This window comes from Helicoverpa armigera, chromosome 28, assembly GCF_030705265.1.
Source record: "Helicoverpa armigera isolate CAAS_96S chromosome 28, ASM3070526v1, whole genome shotgun sequence".
NCBI lineage: Eukaryota > Metazoa > Arthropoda > Insecta > Lepidoptera > Noctuidae > Helicoverpa > Helicoverpa armigera.
The window spans coordinates 3377179-3401460 of NC_087147.1; the positions used below are offsets into that span (position 1 = coordinate 3377179).

The 24282-nt window shown below is 36.6% G+C and overlaps 2 protein-coding genes across 5 annotated transcripts in view; one reads left to right on the plus strand and one right to left on the minus strand.

The window, feature by feature from the left end:
* Nucleotides 1-15895, plus strand: part of LOC110377678 (heterogeneous nuclear ribonucleoprotein L) — a 428881-nt gene extending 412986 nt beyond the window's left edge. The window contains exons 7-16 of one of the 4 annotated variants that reach the window (XM_064042371.1): nt 3441-3533; nt 5490-5569; nt 6547-6642; nt 7055-7183; nt 7643-7764; nt 8378-8528; nt 9853-9971; nt 10481-10569; nt 11881-12037; nt 14915-15895. In XM_064042371.1, the coding sequence (XP_063898441.1) occupies nt 3441-3533; nt 5490-5569; nt 6547-6642; nt 7055-7183; nt 7643-7764; nt 8378-8528; nt 9853-9971; nt 10481-10569; nt 11881-12037; nt 14915-14918 (1040 nt within the window). In that variant the 3' untranslated portion in view covers nt 14919-15895. The remainder of the gene's footprint in view (nt 1-3440; nt 3534-5489; nt 5570-6546; nt 6643-7054; nt 7184-7642; nt 7765-8377; nt 8529-9852; nt 9972-10480; nt 10570-11880; nt 12038-14914) is intronic. The other 3 variants (XM_064042372.1, XM_064042373.1, XM_064042374.1) reach the window with 3 other exon arrangements.
* Nucleotides 15896-20543: 4648 nt separating this feature from the next.
* Nucleotides 20544-22082, minus strand: LOC110377680 (uncharacterized). Its single transcript, XM_064042291.1, has 3 exons — nt 22028-22082; nt 21275-21547; nt 20544-20964 (listed from the first exon to the last, which is right to left on the minus strand). Exons 1-3 carry the CDS (start codon nt 22079-22081, stop codon nt 20563-20565), a joined length of 729 nt encoding a protein of 242 aa, XP_063898361.1. The 5' UTR covers nt 22082; the 3' UTR covers nt 20544-20562.
* Between the last annotated feature and the right edge of the window lie 2200 nt (nt 22083-24282).

Sequence of the window (24282 nt, forward strand, 5' to 3'; positions counted from 1 at the left end):
GAAATCCGGCGGCAGAATGGGTACTCTACGTACCGTTGGGAATTGCAATAACGCCCAGGGTTGCAAGGCGATAAAATTTAAATGCCGCAACGCTGGCAATACTAGTGAATGTAACTGTTAAACATAATATTGCACCGTGTGTTTTGTTGGAAATTAGATTCCTGCTAACTGGGCTGTGTTGCGCTTGTACTAATTATTTTATTATGAGAGATTTATTTGCCAAGCGATTATGACACTTGTATATTTTAAAAAGAGTAAATAATTAGCCAATCTTATGCTGTAGCTTTTCAGGCATTTTGAGATATTTTCTTTATGATGTCAGGGTCAGTCTTTGATTTTGCCATCAAACGTTTTCTAACAAAACTGCATTTCAACTCTATAGTTTATAGGTCACTTATTTATATTCATTATTTCAGCATCTACATGGTTATATGGACCCAATTACGTATCAAGTATTAAATTAAATATATCTGTAGTCCCATCATTATTTTTAATTGTAAAAACCCTATATCTACACTTAAAATTAAACCTCAAAATATCCAAGTCCCTTGTAACAGCCACATAACAACGAAATGCACACAAAATCGATACGTGGCACCCCTGGCCTGACGTACACCGGTGTTGCTACCTCTAAATAATTCATAAACTCGCTGGTAGCGCGCCCTCAATGATTTCCTTGCGTATGTATACCGTGGCTTCAAATGTGAAGCGAGTATGCTGTAATGTTGTGTCTTGAAGAAGGTAGTTTTGACTTTGGTCTGAACTTATTATTATAAAAAGTGCACTTATTTACATGTTCAATGAATTCAGGTCCGGTTTCTAAAACTTCTTTCAGTGTCCATTTATCGAAGAAGGCCAATTTTTAGGATACTTTTTAGCTGGGTGCGCGAAGTAGTTCTCACGAGACCAGTTGGAAATAAAACAGCGGAAAACCTCTTTAGCTTTTGGGAGTTGGTTAAAACTACAGTAATCTGATTAATTCGTATCATCCTCCGAGCCTTTTTCCCAATCATGTTGGGGTCGGCTTCCAGTCTAACCGGATTCGGCTGAGTACCAGTGCTTTACAAGAAGCGACTGTCTATCTGACCTCCTCTACCCAGTTACCTCAACCCGGGCAACCCGATACCCCTTGGTTAGACTGGTGTCAGACTTACTGGCTTCTGACTACCCGTAACGATTGCCAAGGATGTTCAAATGACAGCCGGGACCTACAGTTTAACGTGCCGACATAAGTTTTATTTTTTAATAGAGCATATTGGCTGCAGTAGTGATGGACTGAAATTTTAGTTATAAGGTTTCTAGTAATGTAGGTTTTTGCTTGATTGTAGATTAGACCTCATGTTGTGTTACACACATTAATTCCCTAGAAACGTGACCTCCAAAATAAATAAATCTCAACCAAAAGATACGATATACGATCCACATTATTTGAGTATACGACCCCTAAGAGAGCAAGATTTCAGCAGTAACGCATTCGTATAACGAAACGTGAAGAAATCACTGAGCTAATCTAATATTCTATTGTTTATCTCGTCTTGTTTTTATCAAGAACTAGCTTTGCCCCATGGTTTTACTTACATCGGCTAGCTTGAGATCCTAAAAGAGTTTAGGAATCTGCATCTTATCAAATATTTGTCCTTGAGTAACTAAGAAATAGAAAATTTGAACTTTGGCAAGTCTACATAAATAGACTCTAAAAATCGTTTGTATTAGGAAAAGGACTTATGTTATGTTTAGAATCTTTTTACTTTTTAAGGACCATACCGTAAATATCTCTAGTCTTTGATGTTATGCAAGAATTACAGACAGACAAGTGGGTCCAAAATAAAAAAAAATGTGATAGCGACAAGGAGGGTGATAATATGCAAAAATAAATAAAGAACCCATAGTACATTTTTTCAAGGAGTGTTATACAAACAAACAAAATACAAATCGACCCAACTTTATTAGTTCAGAGTACAGATTGACAGACAAACGATGTTGTATAAATTCTGATCATTATTTAACAGTACCCTCCTAAAATACAGGATGGATGGAGAGGTTTTTACTCACACCTGCTTCTATGGCGATTAAATATGAATGGTACAATGCTTACATCCCCTTTTTTTCATCCACCTGTGTTGGTTAACATGCATAGGGGGGTCTGGTTTGTTCAGATGGGGTCTTAATTTGTAGGAACTTAATTTTGAATGCGGGAAATGGTCTTTATTGTATTGAGTACTCTAGGATTCACTTCAGGGGAATTAGCCCTATCATCTCGTACAAAGTACATTAATTTCACTGGGTTCAGCCGTTTTAGGCAGGGGGGCACAGACAAAGTTACTTTCATAATTATAAAATTGATATGGTCTTATTTAAAACTTAACTCTTCTGTTTTTTTATAAACTTGCCGCTACACATTACCTGTACTCCTTATTGAATCGCAACAAAATTCTAAATTCGATGTAGACTCCTTTCTGGACTTGCGACACAATTGTAGGTTGTCACTTAGAATTTCCGTCCGAACGCAGCTTTATTTAAACTGAAATAAAAATTGTCTCTGCACACAGCGAATGTGGACACAGTGGAATTGGAAAATATTATTCCTGGCAAAGCATTACATATTTACTGAAATATTTCGTTTTGTTTCATTGTGTCCAATGGCACCATTTTTCGGCATTGTTTTTAGGTAAAACACGATAGGTAGTGCTTTAATGGTTTCTTATTTTCTTGAGAATAAGATGATATAAAAACATTAACGTCTTCTTGGGAATGAATATGTTGTATGAAAGTTAGGTGTTTCTTTGTTAGCCATATAGCAAAAAATAGATTACATGGAGCTAAATATTTTATTACAATGCTTGCAGCCAAAGATTCACTTTGCATTGCTCTTAAGTACTTAACCTTTCCCATTTTGATATCCCTGACCCAACAAAACATAAAGGTATTCATAATATCCCCATAAACAGCAAACACAAATTTGACATTAGCAAGAACATTAAAATACGTATTATTATATTACGATACGGTTGTATGCGTCGACCACGAGTAAAACGGAACGCTTTTAAACAATTACGCGCGTAATGGCGCCCCATAAAATGTTTATTGATATCCGGTAATGGGGTTAATGTCGAATTTAAAGTGCATTAATGTTGAATTTGAACATTTTTGGTGAAGCGAATATTGGCCGTGAAATTTTTAAAAACTTTTACCCTCGTAATTGGCGCTCCGCAACTTTAAAAAGAAGCGATACTGAATTGGTTAAAAGCGCAGCTTTTATTTCGGTTCCATTTTTTAAATTGAGACCACTACGCAAAATGTTAACACAGAAAACAATGAAAGCAATTCCACTCTTCGAATACACAAATAACAAATTAACATCACAAATTCAAGAACGATATACATGAAACCGACACATGGGATACCAAAAGATGGGAATTGATAACCCGGCTCATCAACAGATGCGTCGACCAACGCCCAGGCTTCCACCAGATCCTGCTGCGAAGACACCAGCAGCCAGCACAGTCAACATTCCTGCGAGCATTCGCAGAACGGTGTGTATAGACCCCGATTGGACCTTAAAACCCGTTTGGATGTGTAAAATAAGCTAACCTTCCCGTTGAACTTACACGAATGTGATTTAGACGTGATTTATATGGACGATAGCATGATTTTTAAGCCTCGTATTCTTGGTAAACTTTTGTTTATAAATAAAGCTGTATCAACATGTTACTGTGTTGCTGGCAACATTGCGTGTTGTAGAGTTCATAATGGCAGTTGACAAGTTCTCGCCCAATGCAACGTTGTCGTTGCTAACCAACAATGTTGATCAACTGTTGATTTACAATTGTTTACCATCAATACGAGGCTTTAGTTACAACTCCTGTATGCAAGAATTGAGTTACAGATATTGTGTTAATTACAGTTTACTTTAAAGGCAATTCTTTATGTACAGGAGTTTCCCTATTTAATAACAAACTTATTTGAAGATGATCATCAAATTCATTCAATTGAATTTAGACTGCCTTGATTCGTTAACAAAATTCAAACATATCTTCAATAAGCTTGTTTGTATGTTAGCTACTAAAATGTCGTGGACTAATATTGTTATCCCAGTAATTTCTATGTCTATTTAATCACAAATTGTCAGCAATACACTAAACATTCAACTGTATTCGTCATTTACTTGATCTATACTTAAGTAAACTAAATTATTTATATACGCTTACACAACCCAGACTAGTATTTTTACATAAACGATTATATTTTACAAAGCATGTATCACAAAGTTTTTGAAATGGTTTTGAATTGCGATTGAATCCACCAAAATATACTATTTGTGTTCCCCTATTAATTTACTCGTAATTAAGATAAGTTGTACATTCAATTCAGAAAATCGACATCACCCTACACATTTGAAATCGATAAGACATTATTTATTGATAGTTAGTTTATTATATCTTACTTATTATAACATACATAAGTTATATTGACGAAGCTAAGTTTTGATGTCGACAATTTCTTTACTACGTCAAGAAAGTTTAGGCATGCCTGTAAGTCTATTTATAGTCTTGAAACAATCGATATTAATTTTATAGTCTAGCACTATCTTTTCAATGGTAATTAAGGAATCGATTATTACATTATTTCACTTGGTAACATCAGAAATAACTATATTTCTGACTATTTCTTCATCATTGTCGGTTCATGTCTTAGCTTCGTCAATCATATAGTCATACTTACCATACATTACTTCGATATTATTGTAAAACACATAAATACAATAAAATACATTGTTGACAACACTGACTTTCATTTGTTACCTACCCTGCATGTAGCACTTGTGTTATAGAGAATGGCACAGCATCTTGAAAGCACTGTTGTGGAGAAGAATTGGTGTTCCTTCTTAGTTTTAAGATGATATCAGGAGTAAGAAATTGTTCTCTGTGGTCCTACCCGTGTCCTCCGTAAACTAATTCCCGCACCTGGATTAAAAGTGGCCTATGTCCTTTCTCAGGCACTAGACTATACGTGTACCGAATGTCATAAAAATATATTCAACAGATTTTCCCATATAGAGATAAGACGTCTGCAAGAGTTTCTTTAGCTATGTTTGGGCATTGCCGGATATTTAGTGGGGAAGAGTAGTATGAAAATATAACTGCTTCGGTTAAAAGGGCTATAGGAACTTAGTGAAATGACGGAATACATAGGAACGGTTCTTTACCATCCATGAACTTGTAACAATGTATCTCTAAATATCACGTATACTAATATTAAACGTGTCTGCATCTTTATGTTAGACATGTTTCTTGTTTGAATAGAGGTTCTACCTATCTCACTCTATATGTCTTAATCATTATTCGTAAAGATGTGCTCTTTTTTGTCTAATTTCTCCCTCAAATATGTACCCCTGAAAACTATACCACAATTAGTTTCTCCTACTCATACCAACACATTACCTTACTCAGCTACTTATCTTACTAATGAGAAACGATTATGATTTCCAGATATGGACTACGGTAGCGGTGGGCCGCCTCCTCCAGGGATGATGAAAGACAGACATGGGCCGCCACCACCACATCATCCGGTAATTATATAACTTTTTTTATTATTATGTGTTTCTCGGGGAACTTCCTGTACTTGGAACCTGTATCGTTTGAGGATAGTTTAGCTTTCTCTCTCGGTCTACGTCATAGACATGGATGTAACCTATAACGGCAAGACAACATTGAAATATTTTTCAAATCGAACCAGATGAGATGTGTAAAAAACTAATATAAGATTCGGTGATGTTTTTGGGAAGAACCGTTGGAAATCAGAATATGCGATATTTTATTTGGGAGTCCTGATTTCACTAAAACCAAAGGAGACCACTAGTCATTCATTTTAATTATTTTAATTACACCCTAAAGCAAGATCAAAATTTTCTATTTCCCATTATCAAAGATAAAAGTTGAATCGAATAATTTGCTCATATTTTATACGGAATCAAATTGAAAGTAATGAATAACAAAATGGAATCGGTTCGTATTAATTGATATTGTTATCGAACGCGAATCGTATTTATGGCGTCAACAGGCCCGTTTCCATTCACTTAATTGATGATGGAAGCAATAAGATTTATTCGTATTAATGATTATTTTGATGCTGAGGACAATTAAGTACTGTCTATTGTTTACACTAAAGGTGGATTTGTGTGGTGAACCTATATGTCTGTTGATTAACTAGAGATAGCATTTTGACACTAGATCCATACAAGTAATTCATAAAATTAAAATATAGATAGGCTTTTGAAATCCACCGTAAATGAGTCTGACTCTTAGATCTTATAATTTGCAAATAATGATTGTGAGCATAATTAATTATGTTCATAAAAGAGCAGTTCATGAGAACTTAAGTATTCCTATTTAATTACTGTCTATTAGGCCGTATTAGCCGTATAGCATTCTATAAATAATCTTGATCATGCTTTAAAAAATGCTGCAAATTCCTTCTAAGCATCTAATCTAAGCAAACCTTAGCAAGCTATACCAAATTGTAAAAAAAAAAACTTATACGTTCCAGCGTGACGGTCGTGGCTACGGTCCAGAAGGCTACGGCGGCGAGGGGTTCGTCCCTCCCCCACCCATGCATCACCCCTCCATGCCGCCACAGAATCAGGTAATTACACCCCGGTTGAGGTCCTTGCAACCCCCTGCAATGGAATATTTACGAGCTTTTTATTGTTGTCTGTAATCTTCTCTGTGATGTGGAGTCGAGTTGAATATTTAAATTATTTTTCTGAACCACAATTTTGATAATAAACTAATATAAATGAGTTTAAGTCATCATTCAGAAATTGGAGGAGAATTTCTTCTAATTGCAAAAAAACATTGTCTTAATTCAAACGAACTTCTGAATTAAAATGCAGACTTCAACAAAGTCTTCTTAATTCTAACGAATTGAATTTAGAAGTGAAATTCAAACTCACTACTTCCAACTTCAAACAAACTCTTCCAAATTCAAACTCACTCCTTCCAACCTCAAATCCACAATTTAAAACAACCGCATGTATTGTCTGGTATGACTAAAGTGTCCCCTGCTGGCGCAGGGCGGCCCCCCGCAGCAGGGCGCCGTCATGATGGTGTACGGGCTCGACCCTCAGACGGTGAACGCTGACCGCCTCTTCAACCTGTGCTGTCTGTATGGAAATGTTGTTAGAGTAAGTTGAACTTTTTTACTTTAAATGTCCTTAAAAGTAGAAAATCCTTTATATATCCTTTATATTTATCTTTTTAAAGGATTTTGTGAGGAAATATTTTCCTGACTCTGAAAAGAACTTTTGTAGTCATCAGGTGAATTTTTAAAACACCCGTCACGTATCTACTTCTTGGTATCAATTTTTTTTTAGAAACCGTTGAACTGAGGCATTTATCTCAAAACAAAGGAAACGGCTGCAAAGCGATGCTTGTATTGAGCCCAAAACAAACTCATTTAAAAATGCTCTACTAATTTTCTAATCATTTTAGTTTCCAATTCGACATTTCGAAATAAAATTAGACTATCATTACATAAGCTAAACGATTTTCACACACTATATTATAATTATAAATAGCCAAATGATCGTAAAAAAATAACACCCAGTTTAACAAAATACTTATTACTATAATGTCGATTTCAGATAAAATTCCTGAAGACGAAAGAAGGCACGGCGATGGTACAAATGGGTGACGGCGTCTCAGTCGAGAGATGCGTTCAGAACCTCAACAACGTGACCGTCGGGGACTACACACTCACATTGGCGTGAGTATTTAATATGAGCTCTTATTTAACAACTAGTTACCTGCGGTTTCACCCACGACCTGACAGGACTACAAAACTACAAGAAACAGCCTACCTTCCTAAATAAATACGCTATCAAACACTGTTTTTCTTGAGCTTAGCTGCTGAAAATAAAGTCGAAATATTTGCATGGCTGATCCCATAAAAACAAATTCTTCACTTTTATAATATTTGCTATGGGGCTTGAAAATTGCTGTGGTATTCTCGTTTACGTACATTTTACGTAGTTCGGTCGGACGACAATTCGCCATGACTGACATGACATGATAGATAAGGCACAGTAAACCATTACTAAATACATACCTATTCTTTGTTATATAACATCCCATCCGCCTAGCCTTTTCCCAACTATGTTAGGGTCGGCTTCCAGTCTTATCGGATGCAGCTGAGTAACAGTGTTTTACATATTGCGACTGCATATCTGTCCTCCTCAACCTAGTGACCTCTGCAATCCGCTATCCCTTGGTAACACCGGTTGTCAGACTTTTGTGGCTCTTGACTACCCGTAACTACTGCCACAAATGTGAGATATTTTTTAGGTCTTGTCTACATAACCATCCATCTCTGATTCCAGTTTCTCAAAACAAGCGTACCTATCAGAGGTAATGAACCCGTACCCCCTGCCCGACAAGAGTCCCTCGTTCAAGGACTACGTCGGCAACAAGAACAACCGCTTCCTCACGCCCGCCTCCATACACAAGAACAGAATACAGCCGCCTTCTAAGGTAAGGGTTTGAGGAATTTTTATTTAAGTTCTAGTAGACTCAGTAGACCAAAAACGCTTAGGCCCAAGTTCACTGACAACATAAACATCAGTTTTCTTAAAACAACTGTTTACTACAAATATTTGCGTTCAATTTTCAAACTAAATAGTTTTTTTTCTTTAAGGTATACGGATGTTAGGGCACGCCACCATCGTGGCGGTAAGTCCCCTCTTTGAGGAGTGGCTCGGGAGGAGTCACGGCACCCTCACGTACCGCATGACGCAGGTCCTCACCGGACACGGTTGTTTCGGGAGGTACCTGCACCGCATCGGTCGTGAGGAGGCGCCCGGGTGTCACCATTGTGCGGACAGCCCCGAGGACACGGTGGACCACACAGTCCAGGTGTGCCCCGCATGGGAAGGGCACCGCCGGGTCCTCGTCGAGGCTTTGGGCGGCGGCGACCTCTCGCGTCCGGCCCTGGTTCAGGCCATGGTCCGGGGCGAGAGGGAATGGGATGCCGTCGCCTCCTTCTGCGAAGCGGTCATGCTCGAGAAGGAGGAAGCGGAACGCCAGAGAGTTCGCACCTCTCATCCCGGCCGCCGCGCTGGACCAGGTAGACACCATGGGCGCCGGGTGTCGCGAGATGACTCCCGGCCACCGTAGGCGTGGGTCTGTGGGCGGTGAGTTCGGGTGGCTCATCGTCCCTCTGTCTTTCTAGACGACAGACCCGTGTCGACGGCGCGCGTTGTTCCACGCGCTCCTCAAAGAGATGTCAGCAACCCCAGCGGGGCCCAGCAGGGCCAAGGCCTGCCGGGGCTGCGGGTTGTTCGAAAGAGATACCGCGGCCCTGGTACACAAAAGGCCTATGACGGAACACGACGGTTTTTAGTCAGTAAGAGTCTGACACTCCGTCACCGCTGCTAACCCACAGCGGGAGGGGTCATTTGATGATTTTTAACGTCGGAAAAAAAAAAAAAAGTTATACGGATGTTTAAGCTGTCTGTTATGAGCCTTAGTAGACTAGGAAGAAGAGAAGTCGATTGAACTAGATTTTTCGACCTATAATATTTAGTTTTTCGTCTGTGTAAACTTACTAAACAAGACCAATTTATGAACGTAGTAGCTCCCGGTGGGAACTACTCCCCGCACCCGGATGAAAAGTAGTCGTATGTGTTACAAGGTGTAAGCTATTACTGCCGAGTGACATCGAAATCAGTTTAGTCGTTTTTGAGAGAAGAAGTAACAAACTTACTTTCGGTTTTATTATTGTACACTGTATTTTTTTTTACCTTCCTTTCAATATCTTAACTTTTTGATTCTTAAACAAATTCTCTCACAATTGCAGGTGCTGCACTTCTTCAACACCCCGCCGGACGTGTCGGACGAGCAGCTGCTGCAGGTGTTCAAGGACTACGGCGTCACGCCGCCACACACCATCTCCAAGTTCCCGCTCAAGAGCGAGAGGTCAGTTGTCTACCCCTTAACAATTTGGCTTCTAGGATTACTGGTTGAAACTGGCTATATGGTCTCCACAAGGTTTACAAGGTTCACACGAACCACATTACCGGCTTTAGCGGCTTGGAACATTCCGCAAAACAACCATTTTGAGGTCATCATTTGCCAAGCTTTTGCCTAGCAAGTTGGGATCGAATACCAATCTAACAGTATGCAGTTGAGTACAGGGTGCCACTTGAAGTGTCTGCCTATCCGACTCCCCAGTTTCTTCTCTTTCGAAACCTCATCCCCTTGGTGGGACTGGTTGTCAAAATTTTATCGTGCTTTTCGAACGACGGAGGCTCCCGCTATGACAAGATCACCCATCGCGCCAAGCATTGCTTACTATTCTTTACTTAGCCACGAGTCTCTCAACCCTATCACTCAAAATTTGCGGGCTATCAACAACTACCCTGCCCAAATCTTTTCAATTTTCAATTCTACCTAATTGTAGCGCGATGTTTGCCAAAATGTTCCAGATCGTCATCAGGGCTGATGGAGTTCCAGAACATATCACAGTCCGTCATGGCAATCATGGCCTGCAACCACGCGACCATACAACACCCAGGTAAATATACTAACTTTTGATATTCTTTTATAAAGTAACCCTCATATTAGGGTGACGAGCCCCAAATACTGCTAAGAAGCTTTTTAGCAATATTTGGGACCCTGGGCACTAATAAAGACAGTAAGGTATTGTAATAAATACCAAAGAAACGAAAAATAGTGGAGCTGCTTTTTGTACGCCCCTCAAAAGTATGTAGTGACTCCTGATCGATCGGGGATATGATAGTGGCCTGCCTACAGTTGGATGCAGGTAAGGTAAAACGAAAAAACAAAGAAAAGAAAAGCGTCTGAATTTCGTGGGATTCTTATATGTACATATTATGTAATAGCTCAAATCGATCGAGTGTACATAGGACTAGCTTCCGCCAACGGTTCTACCTGCATATTGTGGGAACTACTCCGTACATCCGGATAGAAGAAGCCCATAACCTTTCTATGGGCGATCTAACACTGAAATATATTTTCAAATTGGTCAAATAGTTCCTGAGATAACTGCGTACAAGTAAACTTTTCAGCTTCATAAAGCCTTCCATATACAGAGGCAACCTTACAATACTTGAGGACCTATCAAAAACGCCTGCTAAGGTACATAGGTACATGGGCTGCGGGTTGTTCGAAAGAGATACCGCGGCCCTGGTACACAAAAGGCCTACGACGGAACACGACGGTTTTTAGTCAGTAAGAGTCTGACACTCCCTCACCGCTGCTAACCCACAGCGGGAGGGGTCATTTGATGATTTTTAACGTCGGAAAAAAAAAAGGTACATAGGTACATGTCATATATTGTGATAGATACCATAGAAAGGAAAAAAAGGGGCCGGTTCTCATAAGGCCTACAATTGGAAATAGAACTGTTTTTTTTTTATGGCAAGTGTGACGTAATTTAAAGAAGGCGCCTTCTAGGCCCGGTTTCACTGGATACCGATAAAGAGTCAGTTAGTTATCTGATAGTTCCTGATATCTGCCAGATAAAGGCTGCTTACATTTTCTGCCTAATGTAGCTATCTGAGACCTGTAAAACCATAAGTTATAGTTTACCTGTCAGATAAATTCCTGATTGATCAGAAACCGGCCATAAGTCAAACATGATAAAAAATCTGTGCTTCTTATATCTACCATTCGCCTATCTGACTTCCTTCCCCTGGACTCTTTTCAAAAACAAGTGTTTACAATAACAGTTTTCTTATAGTAGTTTTCTACAAGTTATCCCCAAGAACGTTATGCAATGCAACTGAAGCTAATATGCTATTTTCCTATCATACCAAAAAATGTATTACTGTTTGTATTAATTTAATTTATGAAACAATTTCAGGTGCAAAATTCCCGTTCGTAATGAAGCTCTGTTTCTCATCGTCACGACAAATTGGCCAGGGTAAAGGCCAGAATCCAAACAAGAGTCAAAATCAGAACCAGGATCAAAATAACCAGAGACAAGGCCAAAACAATGGAATGGCAGAACACGAATACTAGTAAGAAATAAATTCTATAATGTATAGGAAAGAAAGATTATTATAAATATCAAGTGTTTAAAAAGACATGTACATTTTTTTTAGAGGTGACGGACCAATTGTATCGGAATGATATTTTAAATGGCAACCCTGGGGTTGTATTGTGTATTTTCGTTGTTGGCAAGCCAAAGATTAAGTGTTACCAGCGTGGATAAAAAAATTATGTTAAGTTTATCGGTTATTTGTAGTTTATTCGAGTATTTGTCTGCACAAAGTAGTTAGGGGCAAATATTTTAGTCAATGTTAATGATTCTCAATATCACGATTTCCTGCCATTGTTTTTTTTTTTATTTTTTTTCGAAAAATTATATTTTTTTTTATATTTCGGCCTAGTGAAAGTTAAAGTAGGCTTTTAAAATTAAATATTTTTAAATAGGCTTGTTATTTATTTCTCTTTCTAGTCAAAATTGTATTGCATAATATTTCAGACTGACCCGGTTTTAAGGTTTTTTGGAAATGATTTCCAATCGGAATATCGATGTTTTTTCTATCTTCTATCTTCGATAGTAGGGACCATAGATTTTAATATTGATCATCTCTATATTTGCTTGTTTTTCTAATAAAAGTGTGTTTCGTCAGGTTTGGAATTTTCAAAATTTATTTATATTTTTTTTGGTTTACCAAGTATATATTAAGGTATAGGGGGTTTTGGGTGTGGACAAAAATGTGATTATTATATTGTATTGTATTTTTCCGATTCCAACTTATCTAAACACAGTATCACTTTTAACATGAATTATTTTTACCTTAAAAGTTTCTTAAAAACTTTTCATCATATTATTTTTGGAGCATAAATATAGAGATGTCAGCTTTTACAGTCTTAAAATAGATCAAAATATAGCAATAAATGAATCAATAAAAATATAAATTCATACGTTGTATAAAAATCTGTTAATTTGACTTTTAATATTCATACGTTGTATAATTTGACTTTTAATGATGCCATTTCTGAAATGAATTTACCCCATTTTATGTTATTGTGCCTTGTAAATGGTAAAATGAATTCAATAAAAAAAAATACCTCGACAAAGTTTGTAGACCTATTAAATACCTTCCAATTCCATTATATTACAGTTTTTTTAATTCTTTGCATTGCTATATTTTGATCAGTAAATTATTTTGATGAAAAATATTCTCTATTCTTATAGTAAAAGATTGTACACATAATTTCCTAAAAGTTTTAAATTCGATAATTTTAAAAGATTTTCTAAAGAAACCAAAAACTTTCTTAAAAAACTTCTTCTTATATGACAAAAAATTTGACGTAACTAACAAAAAAAAAAGTTTATTTATTTTTTAATCAAATCCTGCTTTTCGTTACTTGACTTATCTAAGCCAAAAATTAAGCCAAAGTCTATTGAGAACTTAAGAACTTTAAAAATATAAACATATATATAAAGAGAATACTGTTGTATATACATAATGCAAAAGTGCTGTTAAATATATTTTGCATCGGTCCACTGCTGGGCTTAATATTGGAGCAAAGTTATCTTTTTTGTCCAAAAGATGGCACTAATTTACTAAATAATTTAAAGTTGTAAAAGTATTTAGTAATTGTTGATTATATTCGAAAATATATTTCATGTTTTCTCACAGAAAAATACTCCAAAATTAATCCAGCAGCTATTTGTTATAAAAGTACAATCGAGTACTCAAGTGTCATGTTCAATAAAAAAAGTATAATAATATTAAATGAGTGGATATAAAAAGGCAGTGTTAAATGTTTAAGAAGATTTATTATTAGTTTATTTCCATTTTATTGTTGGCGCGAGATTTAATTTTCACATGCGGTGTATTGTTTTGGCCTTTTCGGTATGTTTTTGTCCCCCAAACATTTGCTTTAAATATTTCAAATACGTCTTGAAGGGTAAAAACTGCGCGTAAAATATTTGCCAATAATATATGGCCAATATGAATTTTCTATCATTTTCTTGTTATAATATCGTATTTCATATTACATTGCTTACAATAATAAGTACTGTTATAAAAAGAGAAGTACAATCATTCGTATCAGAAGTAGTTTAATCATATTGTTGTATTTTTGATCCTGCATTCTTGCATTTAAATGTCGCGCCAGCAAGTAGTGAAAATAGTTATTAAATGTATCTAATGAGAGGAATGACATATCTTTGTGGATAATAAAAGCGTATTATGTGCTATGTCAATTTATAAACAGCTATATATACATGTAGATATGTATAATTGTATATCTCTTGTACACTCGTGCACAACATCTTATGTATTTTGTGTGATGACACAATGCTTTTAAGCTTAATAAAGATAGATTTGTACTTAAAATACGCTGACTTAGATTTGTAGAGTAAAATAATATATTGTTGTAAGATTTTAAGCCTGTTGTGCCCGATTGTACAGTCGCTTGTCCGATCGGAAATGTCAATTTCTTTTTAAGTTACGTCTAGCGTACGTCCGTATGTGTATTATATGCTTCGAAACTACATATCACAGTGACAAATAATAATATTAGAGAGTTGTATAAAAAAACACTTAATACTACATGTCTTTTTCACTTAGTCACAGTTTTTGCTCAATTTTTAGTTTTTTTTTATTAGTTTTCTTTTACTTTTCTATTTTATTTTTTACATCTTTTTTCTACTCGTTGGTTGACAAAACATTCGGTTAGGTACTGAACATCTCACAGTTTTTTCTATTACGTATAGTTGGCAAACATTTTTTTGTTTTTTTTTTTTCTGAGTAATTTTATTTGACACTTTTCATATCTTCTTTAATCTCCCTTAAAGTAGAACCTTCCCCTATATTTCGGACATAACGTTGAAACTGGCAAACATTCATTACTCACTTAAAACTATTTGCTTCTAGCTAACGGCGATGAGGTGGCGCACACACACACACATATCAAGACGGACGGCACACACACACACAGCCACACCACTACGAGTGCGGGGGTGGGGTTGCCGTAACAAAAAAAAACAACGAAAAATTCACCCGCATTCACATTAACCTATATTCGGAAAGTTACCACTCAAATTGGGACGCGGGCGAATTTTTCGTAACGGCAACATTTTGAAATAATTCCTTATTTTTACAATTTGTGATCTAGATCACTCTTATAAAGACATTAACAGTTAGTTTTCTTAATATAATTTTAGACACAGTAACATGTTTTTTCATATTATTACACATTATTACATTTCCATGTTTTTTTTCTTTGTTTTTCTGTTTATTTTGTTTAGTGGGGAGCGATGCTCCGTTGAATGCGTCTGCATTTCGTTTATGGACTTAGCGGTTTAGGTATCGATTAAGTAATATTCCCATTTAATTTGATTAATTAGCTTTTAGTTACTTATTATTTTACCAGTGCTGTTTTCTTCCTCAAAAAATCGACTTGACGAAATTGTGACGAGCGTCGAAAATGGCACTGTTTCCCGATTTAGTGAGGAGTTTTAGTGAAAAATAAATGATATTAGTTTGTGAGTATTGTTGAAACAGTACTTAGTTTCCTTTCTTGTTCCCTTTTCTTGATGCGCGAATGGACAAAGAAAATAATGTCCGCGCGTATTTGTAATTTATCTAAAACTTGGTTGTTTTGTATAACGTGACAGTTGTGAAATGTACAAGAAATAAAGAAACTGAGGTATATTATAGAAAATTTGTTTTATTTTTGGTTTTTAATAGACCACGCTTATGTGCTTGTTTCTTAAGTTTGCACCAATTTTGTTCGTAGTGGCGATCTATCGACCATTTGAAAATGTTTTAAGAACCAAAAGTATCTAAATGTAAGAAATAGTTTAGCACTCTTTAGGTTTAGTAGTAAGTGTCATTGCAATGTCAATTATATTCGATTAGTGGGAAAAAAATGAAACAGTAAAGTTTTCTAAAAATTTTCTTAAAAATATAGCGATGATTCGACTTAAAATTTGAGTAATAAGCCTTGCACAAGGATTTAGACATAAGGACAGATGATATTGGAGACACCATAATCGCGCTGTTTGAAAAAAAAAAAACACGTTTTTTGTTTTGTGTCTAGGAATAGATGTTTGTATGGTGTGACCTTGTGGTAGCTCGTCTATATAACTGTTTATGATAGAAAAACTTAGTATCCTTTACTTTAAATTCCTTTGCGAACCTTCTAGTGTACAATTACTAATGTCAAATTACATAAACAGTGTTATAGCAAGCATTCGACTAGTCCTAATATAGCTGAATTAATGTTATCAGGTAAATAGATGCATATCTTTTTCTCTAGGAATATTTTGAAATGGAAAAAAACTAAATGTTCTAGTATTAGGACCTCTATGTCGTGATAGCTTATCTCTTTTGTGTTGAATGTACAGAGAAAATATAATAAAAAAGTATTGTTTTTTTTTTAATTGTCAATGTTTTATATTTAGGTTGTTGTACTGACGGAATGACACTATTCTACTCAAATGAACGCAGTTATCATTATTACACATGGTATAGACAATAAAATTGACAGAAAAATGAATTCTAAGAATATATTATGTACAATTTGACAGCTGTCACTTTTACTGTCTATTCGCGTAATATCGCTAAAAGATGCTTTACGAGACACGAGAATCAGCACAGTGGCACAGTGAATATATTGTATTTTATTTTCATTTTTAGCCTACATTTTATTGGAATTAGGTCTTGTAGTTACATGATAAACATTAAAATACATGTCAACACAACAAACTCTTTCATTTCTGAACACTACCATTTTATTCACATGAAAAAGGGCGTAAATCCTTACAAATAGAGAGTACTTACGTCCTTTTTTATATAAAACACGGTGACACAGATTTGCAAACCAATTTCTAATTGTTTTGTAAAACTTGTGAAGGCGACTGTACATTTTACTTACCCACATAAAACTATAAACCTTTTTTGTCGGAATATTTATAAACTAAACGAGCTATTGCTATATAAACTCTTGTCAATTAAACTACTAAATTACATCTTAATAAATTTCGTGAATTACTCTCATTTCATATTTCTCCCTGAAATCGGGGAGAATTTTTGCATTTGCAACCCTCCTTACATGATGGTAAACAAAACTTCTGCTTGGAAATATAAGAAATTGCTCAATTTCACTTCAATAAATCACTTGAAATTAAATGCTGAATCTGAGAACACACTTTCAAGACGCTATTAACTAACTTAGCTTATTCTATGACACGCAGAAAGTAATTTCTGAATACTGCATTGATTTTAACTGGTTATAACTAAATAACAATAAGTCCACTAATGTACTAATACTATTCAAATGTGGAATTTATGAATTTGGTATGACACTAAAATAATTTGAGGTATTTGCAGATTTGACTAAGTAAACGCAAGATTTTAGAAAAAACTTCCTTTTTAAAACTCCCATAAAGAAAACATATTTTTTTAGATCAAAGTCATTTGAATAACCTCCGTCAAGTATATTTTGTTACCTTATAAATACAGGAAAACAAACCAAAGAATAAAATGGACTAGGAAAATAATTATAAACCTATTAAAATTGATGCAGTATTTATTTAGAGACACAACCAAAGCATAAATTCACAGAATTGCATTTCAAAATTTGCACTTCACAAAATAAATATTTTTAAAATAAATTAATGTAAAATATTTTAAATTATGGCGAGAAAAAATATGTTGATATGTAAATAGTAAGTATATTGTTTTAAATTCTCAAAAAACATTAGTTTTATTGTAAATTTTTAGATTTATCAGAAAATTAATTATTATTAATATTATAGAGAGCTGCACTCGAGACGCAAGATTGTAAAATTGTATAGAAAAAATAAATAATGTTTTTGATTAAAACATGGTGTTATTTACTGTGAATTTTAATGATACCACGACAAGTATTAACTAAGGTTCAAAATCCTTTCCAAAATTAACCACTAAGATAAATTACACTATCCCTGAGTAACATAATGTAGTCTATATTTTGTCCTGATACGGGAAGTAGTTCATATACGATGCTAGTGAACCCTCGGCTGATAGCTAGTAAACAGAGATATTTTTCTTATTCTCAACCTTCCTCTATTCCTATTGTTTCGTTTCCATAAAGAAAACAAAACGTAATTCAATCAAATCAATTTAGTTTCATACTTGTTGTTCTGGTATCCTGTGGGAGCAGTATCGAAACGCCAATCTGTTGGTTATTCATGTACGCACATTGACCAATCAGAATCGGGCATGACTCGCGCGAAGCTCGTTCGAGTCACCAATGCCGGGCAAGCGTTCAGTTAGTCTTTGAGAAAACGAAATCACGCGCGCGAACACGACAATATCGCTGCTCATCAACCTGAACCAACAAAACCGACTGCAACTCCTAGTTTTTGGTGTGAAATCATCTCAACCAGCAGACCAAAGCATCCCGGGATCAAACGGAGTGGAAGCTCAACGGCCAGTGCAGGTCGCAGCCCGGATTCGCAAGGTATGTGCGTGCATTGTATCTTTGCTGTTACCTGTCCAGGAATTACTCGAACAACAAGTGTTTTATCGTAAGACCAAGATCTGGTCTCCCCAGAGTAGTACCACGCACCGTAATTACATTTCGGCCGGTGCAAGTTGCTACACCTATCCTCAACTATTATAAATCATCACACAAGTACCGAGCGCCAGCTGTCGGCCTCAAGCTGTTACATCAGTTCAAACTTACCTGAGCAATGGCCGACCGGCATCAATGGGTAACCTAACCGCGCACGGTGTAAAATATAAAATGTACAGTGAAATACGACGGTAGCTGTAATCTGAATAAGGTTTGACTAACAATGGTATTATTTGTACATCTTCCGCTGCCGCTGCGGGTAGGCACAAAACTTGGCAAACCGTTTGAAAGGGAAATGTGTAGAGTTATGCCTGTAGTACACCTCCGCTGCGAAACAACAACTGCGTAACCGCTGCGTGAGCTTCGCTGTGCAACAGTACTACACTTACGCGAAACTATAATAGCGAAACAGAGCGAAACCTAAAACTAGAACAGTTGAGAAATAAGAATCGAAAGAAAATGTCGTCGCTTTCGGAGTCAGAGGAGGAACTAATCTTACTATGTCTATTTCTCACTGCTTGTATAAGTTTTTCAATAAATTCCAAATCCATTGTTCCTATATCGCTCATAAAAATTGACGATTGCTACAGACGCGTCCGAGATACACGCGGAACCGCTCCAAAATGGCGGACAACGGGCGGAGATGTAGACGGCGCCTAAGCAAATGAGCGAAATCATGTTAGAAAGAGACAACATCATAGTCAGTTTTGTACGTTAGAGCAGGGAATTTCGCTATTGTTTCGCCGTCCAACAACTCACAACTCACAGCGAAACTGTGGCGGTTTCGCCCTTTGCGTTTCGCAGCGGAGGTGTGCTACAGGCATTATGCCTGTAGCACACCTCCGCTGCGAAACAACAACTGCGAAACCGCTGCGTGAGTTTCGCTGTGCAACAGTACTACACTTACGCGAAACTATAATAGCGAAACAGAGCGAAACTGGCGAAACCTAAAACTAGAACAGTTGATTCCTATTTCGCTCATAAAAATTGTCGATTGCTACAGACGCGTCCGAGATACACGCGGAACCGCTCCAAAATGGCGAACAACGGGCGGAGATGTAGACGGCGCCTAAGCAAATGAGCGAAATCATGTTAGAAAGAGACAACGTCATAGTCAGTTTTGTACGTTAGAGCAGGGAATTTCGCTATTGTTTCACCGCCCAACAACTCACAACTCACAGCGAAACTATGGCGGTTTCGCCCTTTGGGTTTCGCAGCGGAGGTGTGCTACAGGCATTAAAGGGTCGAGCGATACTGGAGGATGAGTACTAGCCAGCTGATATTTTTAAAATTTTAATCGTAAGATTTTTTCATAGGCTTCTTAACCGAACTCAACCTACCCGAAACTCCTGGGGCCCGACACTCCTAATTTTACTTAAGCATCATACGATTCACATTCGACTGCGATCCAATCCCGATCGATTAAGATTGAAGCATGTGTGGCATTCCGCTAGTTTTTCTTTGAAACGTTTTTATCGTTTTTATCCTTTTCTGTCATTCAATAATGAATCATTTTGTCTGCAAATGACTTATGATTGCAATATGATTGTAGAGCAAACTACCGTATAGACCAAAATCATCAAAATAGCAGACCAATCGCATACCAATCGAATATCGTTGGAATACGATTGGTCTCATATTAGTAGCAGAATGCCCGATATGGTTAAAACTGCTATTGCGATCATATTGCGATTCGATTTCTATTCGATTTTGACATTATTAACTTAGGAGAATCGGGCCCCTGATTCTATTCTTTGACGTTCTACGTGAGCTAAAAGGACGGGGAATCAGACAGGGGGAAGAGATAACAAAGATGATGCGAACCGTCTGTCACTGTCTATAGGTACCATGGTATGGATGCGGTGGTACCCACGGGGACGCAGTAGTACAGAGTAGCAAATACCGTGTGAGCTAAAGTGAAAATCGAATGATAAATTCCATTAATTTAATTCAGCTTTTTTTAATCGCATTCATCTTCAGACCCAGTCTTCCAATTTGGTGGCATAGTCTTTCCCGTAGCGGGGCCACAACCCTTCTTCTTCTTATTTTCTTTCTTCTTCTTCCGATTGCCTGGTGGAGGACAATTTATAAGATGGTCAAAGACAGCCTTGCAGCTTTTTGGACAATACTTTTCTTGTTTCGGTTTAGGCGTTTCACAACTCTCTGAACATTTTTCTGTTGTAGCATCACATTCGTCGTTAGATTCAGAACATGAATTCTTCTTTTTTGGTTTCTTTTTCGGTTCATCATCAGGACACTTTTCTTCACATTCAACAATAGCTTGGCATCGGGAACGAAGTGCGTCTGCTATCATTATTTCCTTTTCTATTTGTTCCTCCGAATTTTCGTCTACTTGACCATCCTGAAAGAGCATTTAATTAATAAACCCACATCAGTAAATCAAATCAACATTCAAGACATGTATCGAGTGGGCTGCGGGATTGTTTGCGGAAAGTGGTACCGCGGCCCTGGTACATAAACGGCCTACGACGGAACACGACGGTTTTTAGTCAGTAAGAGTCTGATACTCCCTCACCGCTGCTAACTCACAGCGGGAGGGGTTATTTGATGATTTTTGACGTCGTTAAAAAAAGGCATGTGTTGAGTATCAGGACTACCTTCACTTTGTAAAAGTACCTAAGTAAATCAGAAATAATAACTTGGGTACTTACTCTCAACATGTTATTAGAATCATCGTTTGTTTTACCCCCCAACAAAGTATCATAAATATTGTTTGCAGTCTTCACTTTATCAAATCTGTAATTTCTATTAGAATCTTCATATTCTATTGATGATGAGTAGACTTGTACTATCTCATCTGAACTCCTTGATTGATAATTACGTCCTATTACAACAATTAGTGGTTTTCTTGAGCCTTGTCCGTTTAGCCAGGAAGGCATCTCTGAGGAGTCATATCCAAATGTATCGATCGAGTGTAGATCGTGCTGAAAATGTTTAAAGATGAAATTTTTATACATCATGTACAGGTAAATCTTAATGTTTAAAGTTTTCAAGTACTATTTTTTTTAATTAGTTAGGTGTAGCTTAAATGTTAACAACTGCCTATTTGTCCCGGTTTAATAGTTTAGGAGCCTTCGCGATACCAACATCATCATTATCTTTAGCTATTTATCGTTCCACGGTTAAGCACAAGCCTATCATCTTTCGGAAGGTACGATAAACTGTAGGTACCGATTGTCATTTAAACATCTTTGCCAGTCATCACGGGTAACGTCGAAGAAGCCAGTAAGTCTGACAACCAGTCTTAATTGGGTTGTGTAACTGGGTTGAGGAGGTGAGACAGGCAGTCACTCCTTATAAAACACTGGTACTCTGCCGCATCCTGTTAGATTGGAAGCCGACCCCAACATAGTTGGGAAAGGGCTCGGGAGTAATATGAAAGTATAAATTAATAAAAACCTTACTATTGCAGTTATTATTGTAAAAATATATAAAACTGAGCGTGTTGCCAGCACCATGTCGATAACACGAATGAACGGTTTGTTTACGTTACACTTTGTTGCTTTTAATTACTGATTAAATGTGTTACATGCACCAATTTTGGACAGTGGCTAGTTTTGGTTACATAATATTTTCAGTACACTTCCCTAGTTACACTTTAAACTACTGTTACGTTAGAAAATACTGTCAGCGTATCAAAAACCTATAGATAAATCCATAATTATTATTATATTTATACTTACATTACACGGCTGAATTTGAATCCTTTGCTTTTCCGGTAATCTTAGGAAATTAGGGTGGTCACTCATATGGAAAATTCTAGCACTTCGTAGGAACTTCTCAGCACACTCGGATAAAAGTTGCTTATAGCTTCCCTCGATAAATAGACGAAATCTAAGCTCTGACATATTTTTTCAAATCGGTCCAGTAATTCTTCAACTCTTCAGTTTATGTTAAGTACTAGGGGATAGTCTAGTTTCCTTACAGTGAAAGATTTTTTTCTCTCTATTCAGTAGTTTCAGGGCTTATTCGATAAAAACAAAACAATCAAATATTTCTTATTTTTTTTATTAAAATATTTATATAATAAAGCGCTAACCAGTTAACAAAGAGCTTGATCTTCGTTTAAATATAATCTGGCTTGCCTTTGTCGTTCACAAAGCAGCTTAGGTATTTAGCTTTAGGCGTAGTTGTTACTGTAAACCATTTTATAAGGCTAAAGTAAATTAAACTTTGAGCTACGCTTTGTTGGTTTTTTGCGGTGGAATTTCAGGACATTCAAAACTAGGACAAAACAAATGGCCTCTTATATATCTTTAGCACTTCCTACATAAGGAAAAAAGTCGCTTTTTAACACGCCTATACTAGCGTCAATTGTAACTTACTATGTATGTAAGAAAATCTTGAAATCTTAATTTGACCCACTTCCCGGCCTTCGATTAGGATGAAATTTTGCACACGCTTTGAGTTCTACATGAAGAACATTGAAATGTGACGACAGAAAACACAATTTTGTACTGATTCACTGAAATTTATTCAACAATTTAACCCTATGTTCTTCAAATCCAATTTATTATTGATTCTTATGAGAAAAGTAGCCGATGTTTTTGTTATTATTTTAAGTACATATTAACATTTCCCGCCGTCGCCGTCACCATCCTTGGAGCAACTGTTTTCTTGGGAGTTAGAGCACTGTTCAGCTACGCCAATTTGACGATCAGATCCTCTGTTTATCTGGTTTTCTAGCAAGCCCTGGTTGGACTGCAAAAGTAACATTGATTATGTTTTAAGCATGACCTACAAATATGTACATATTGTTATAGCTGAAACCTGAGTTGATCCTAAAATAATCAGGTTATATAGAAAAGAACCAATACAAAAAAAATATATAAGAAAATAAATCCGACGAGGCTGAGGAAGGCAATAGGCAACTTTTAATCAAAGGAGGAAGGAAAGATGCGCAAGGCAGGTAGGTCAAGCGCCTTCTTGTAGACCACATAACGTTAGAAAGGCGTGACCAAAACGATCAGTTAGTTACTAATAAACTAACAAGGTGTTCGGGATCCTAGAGAAATCTGTTAAAAGTTGATCTTGTATGATCAGTGATTTGGTTGTAAAAAAAATGGGAGGGTCCTAAAGAAGGCGTTGGATAGCCAGTAACGTTCCTCGTCCCCCGAACACCAGCATTTCGGCGATGCTACATTATTAGGAGATTTTCTATAATGACATCTCAAGTGCCTATACTTCCCCCGGGAGACGGGTGAAACCACTGGCGTGAGCTGGTGTATAAGATATGTATTTTTAATTCTTACCCTTAAAATATCATAGACAGCATTAATAGCATCTTTAGCCATATCTCTATCATTGTCATGTCCATGGTCACCATGCCACGGGTGGTTATGATTGCTATGATCAGACTTCGGTTGACTTTGAGAATCCAAGTCTAAAGCCTTGAAATTGTTAGCGTCCACCACCACGATCAGAGGACTGTTGGAGTCTTTAGATATGAATTCTGATAGAATGCCTAATGATTGACTGTTGTATGGTGCTGCGGATAGACCAGTCTGAAAGAATAAAATTAAACTGAGTGTACTCAAAAGTCAATATTATGATAGTCAAAAATTTAGGACTTTCAAATTATTGGTTGGTCTAGTGATTGGAAATAGAATTGACGTGCAGTCGTGTGGGGTACTTAGTTATTTTCCCGGTTTGTTCTAAA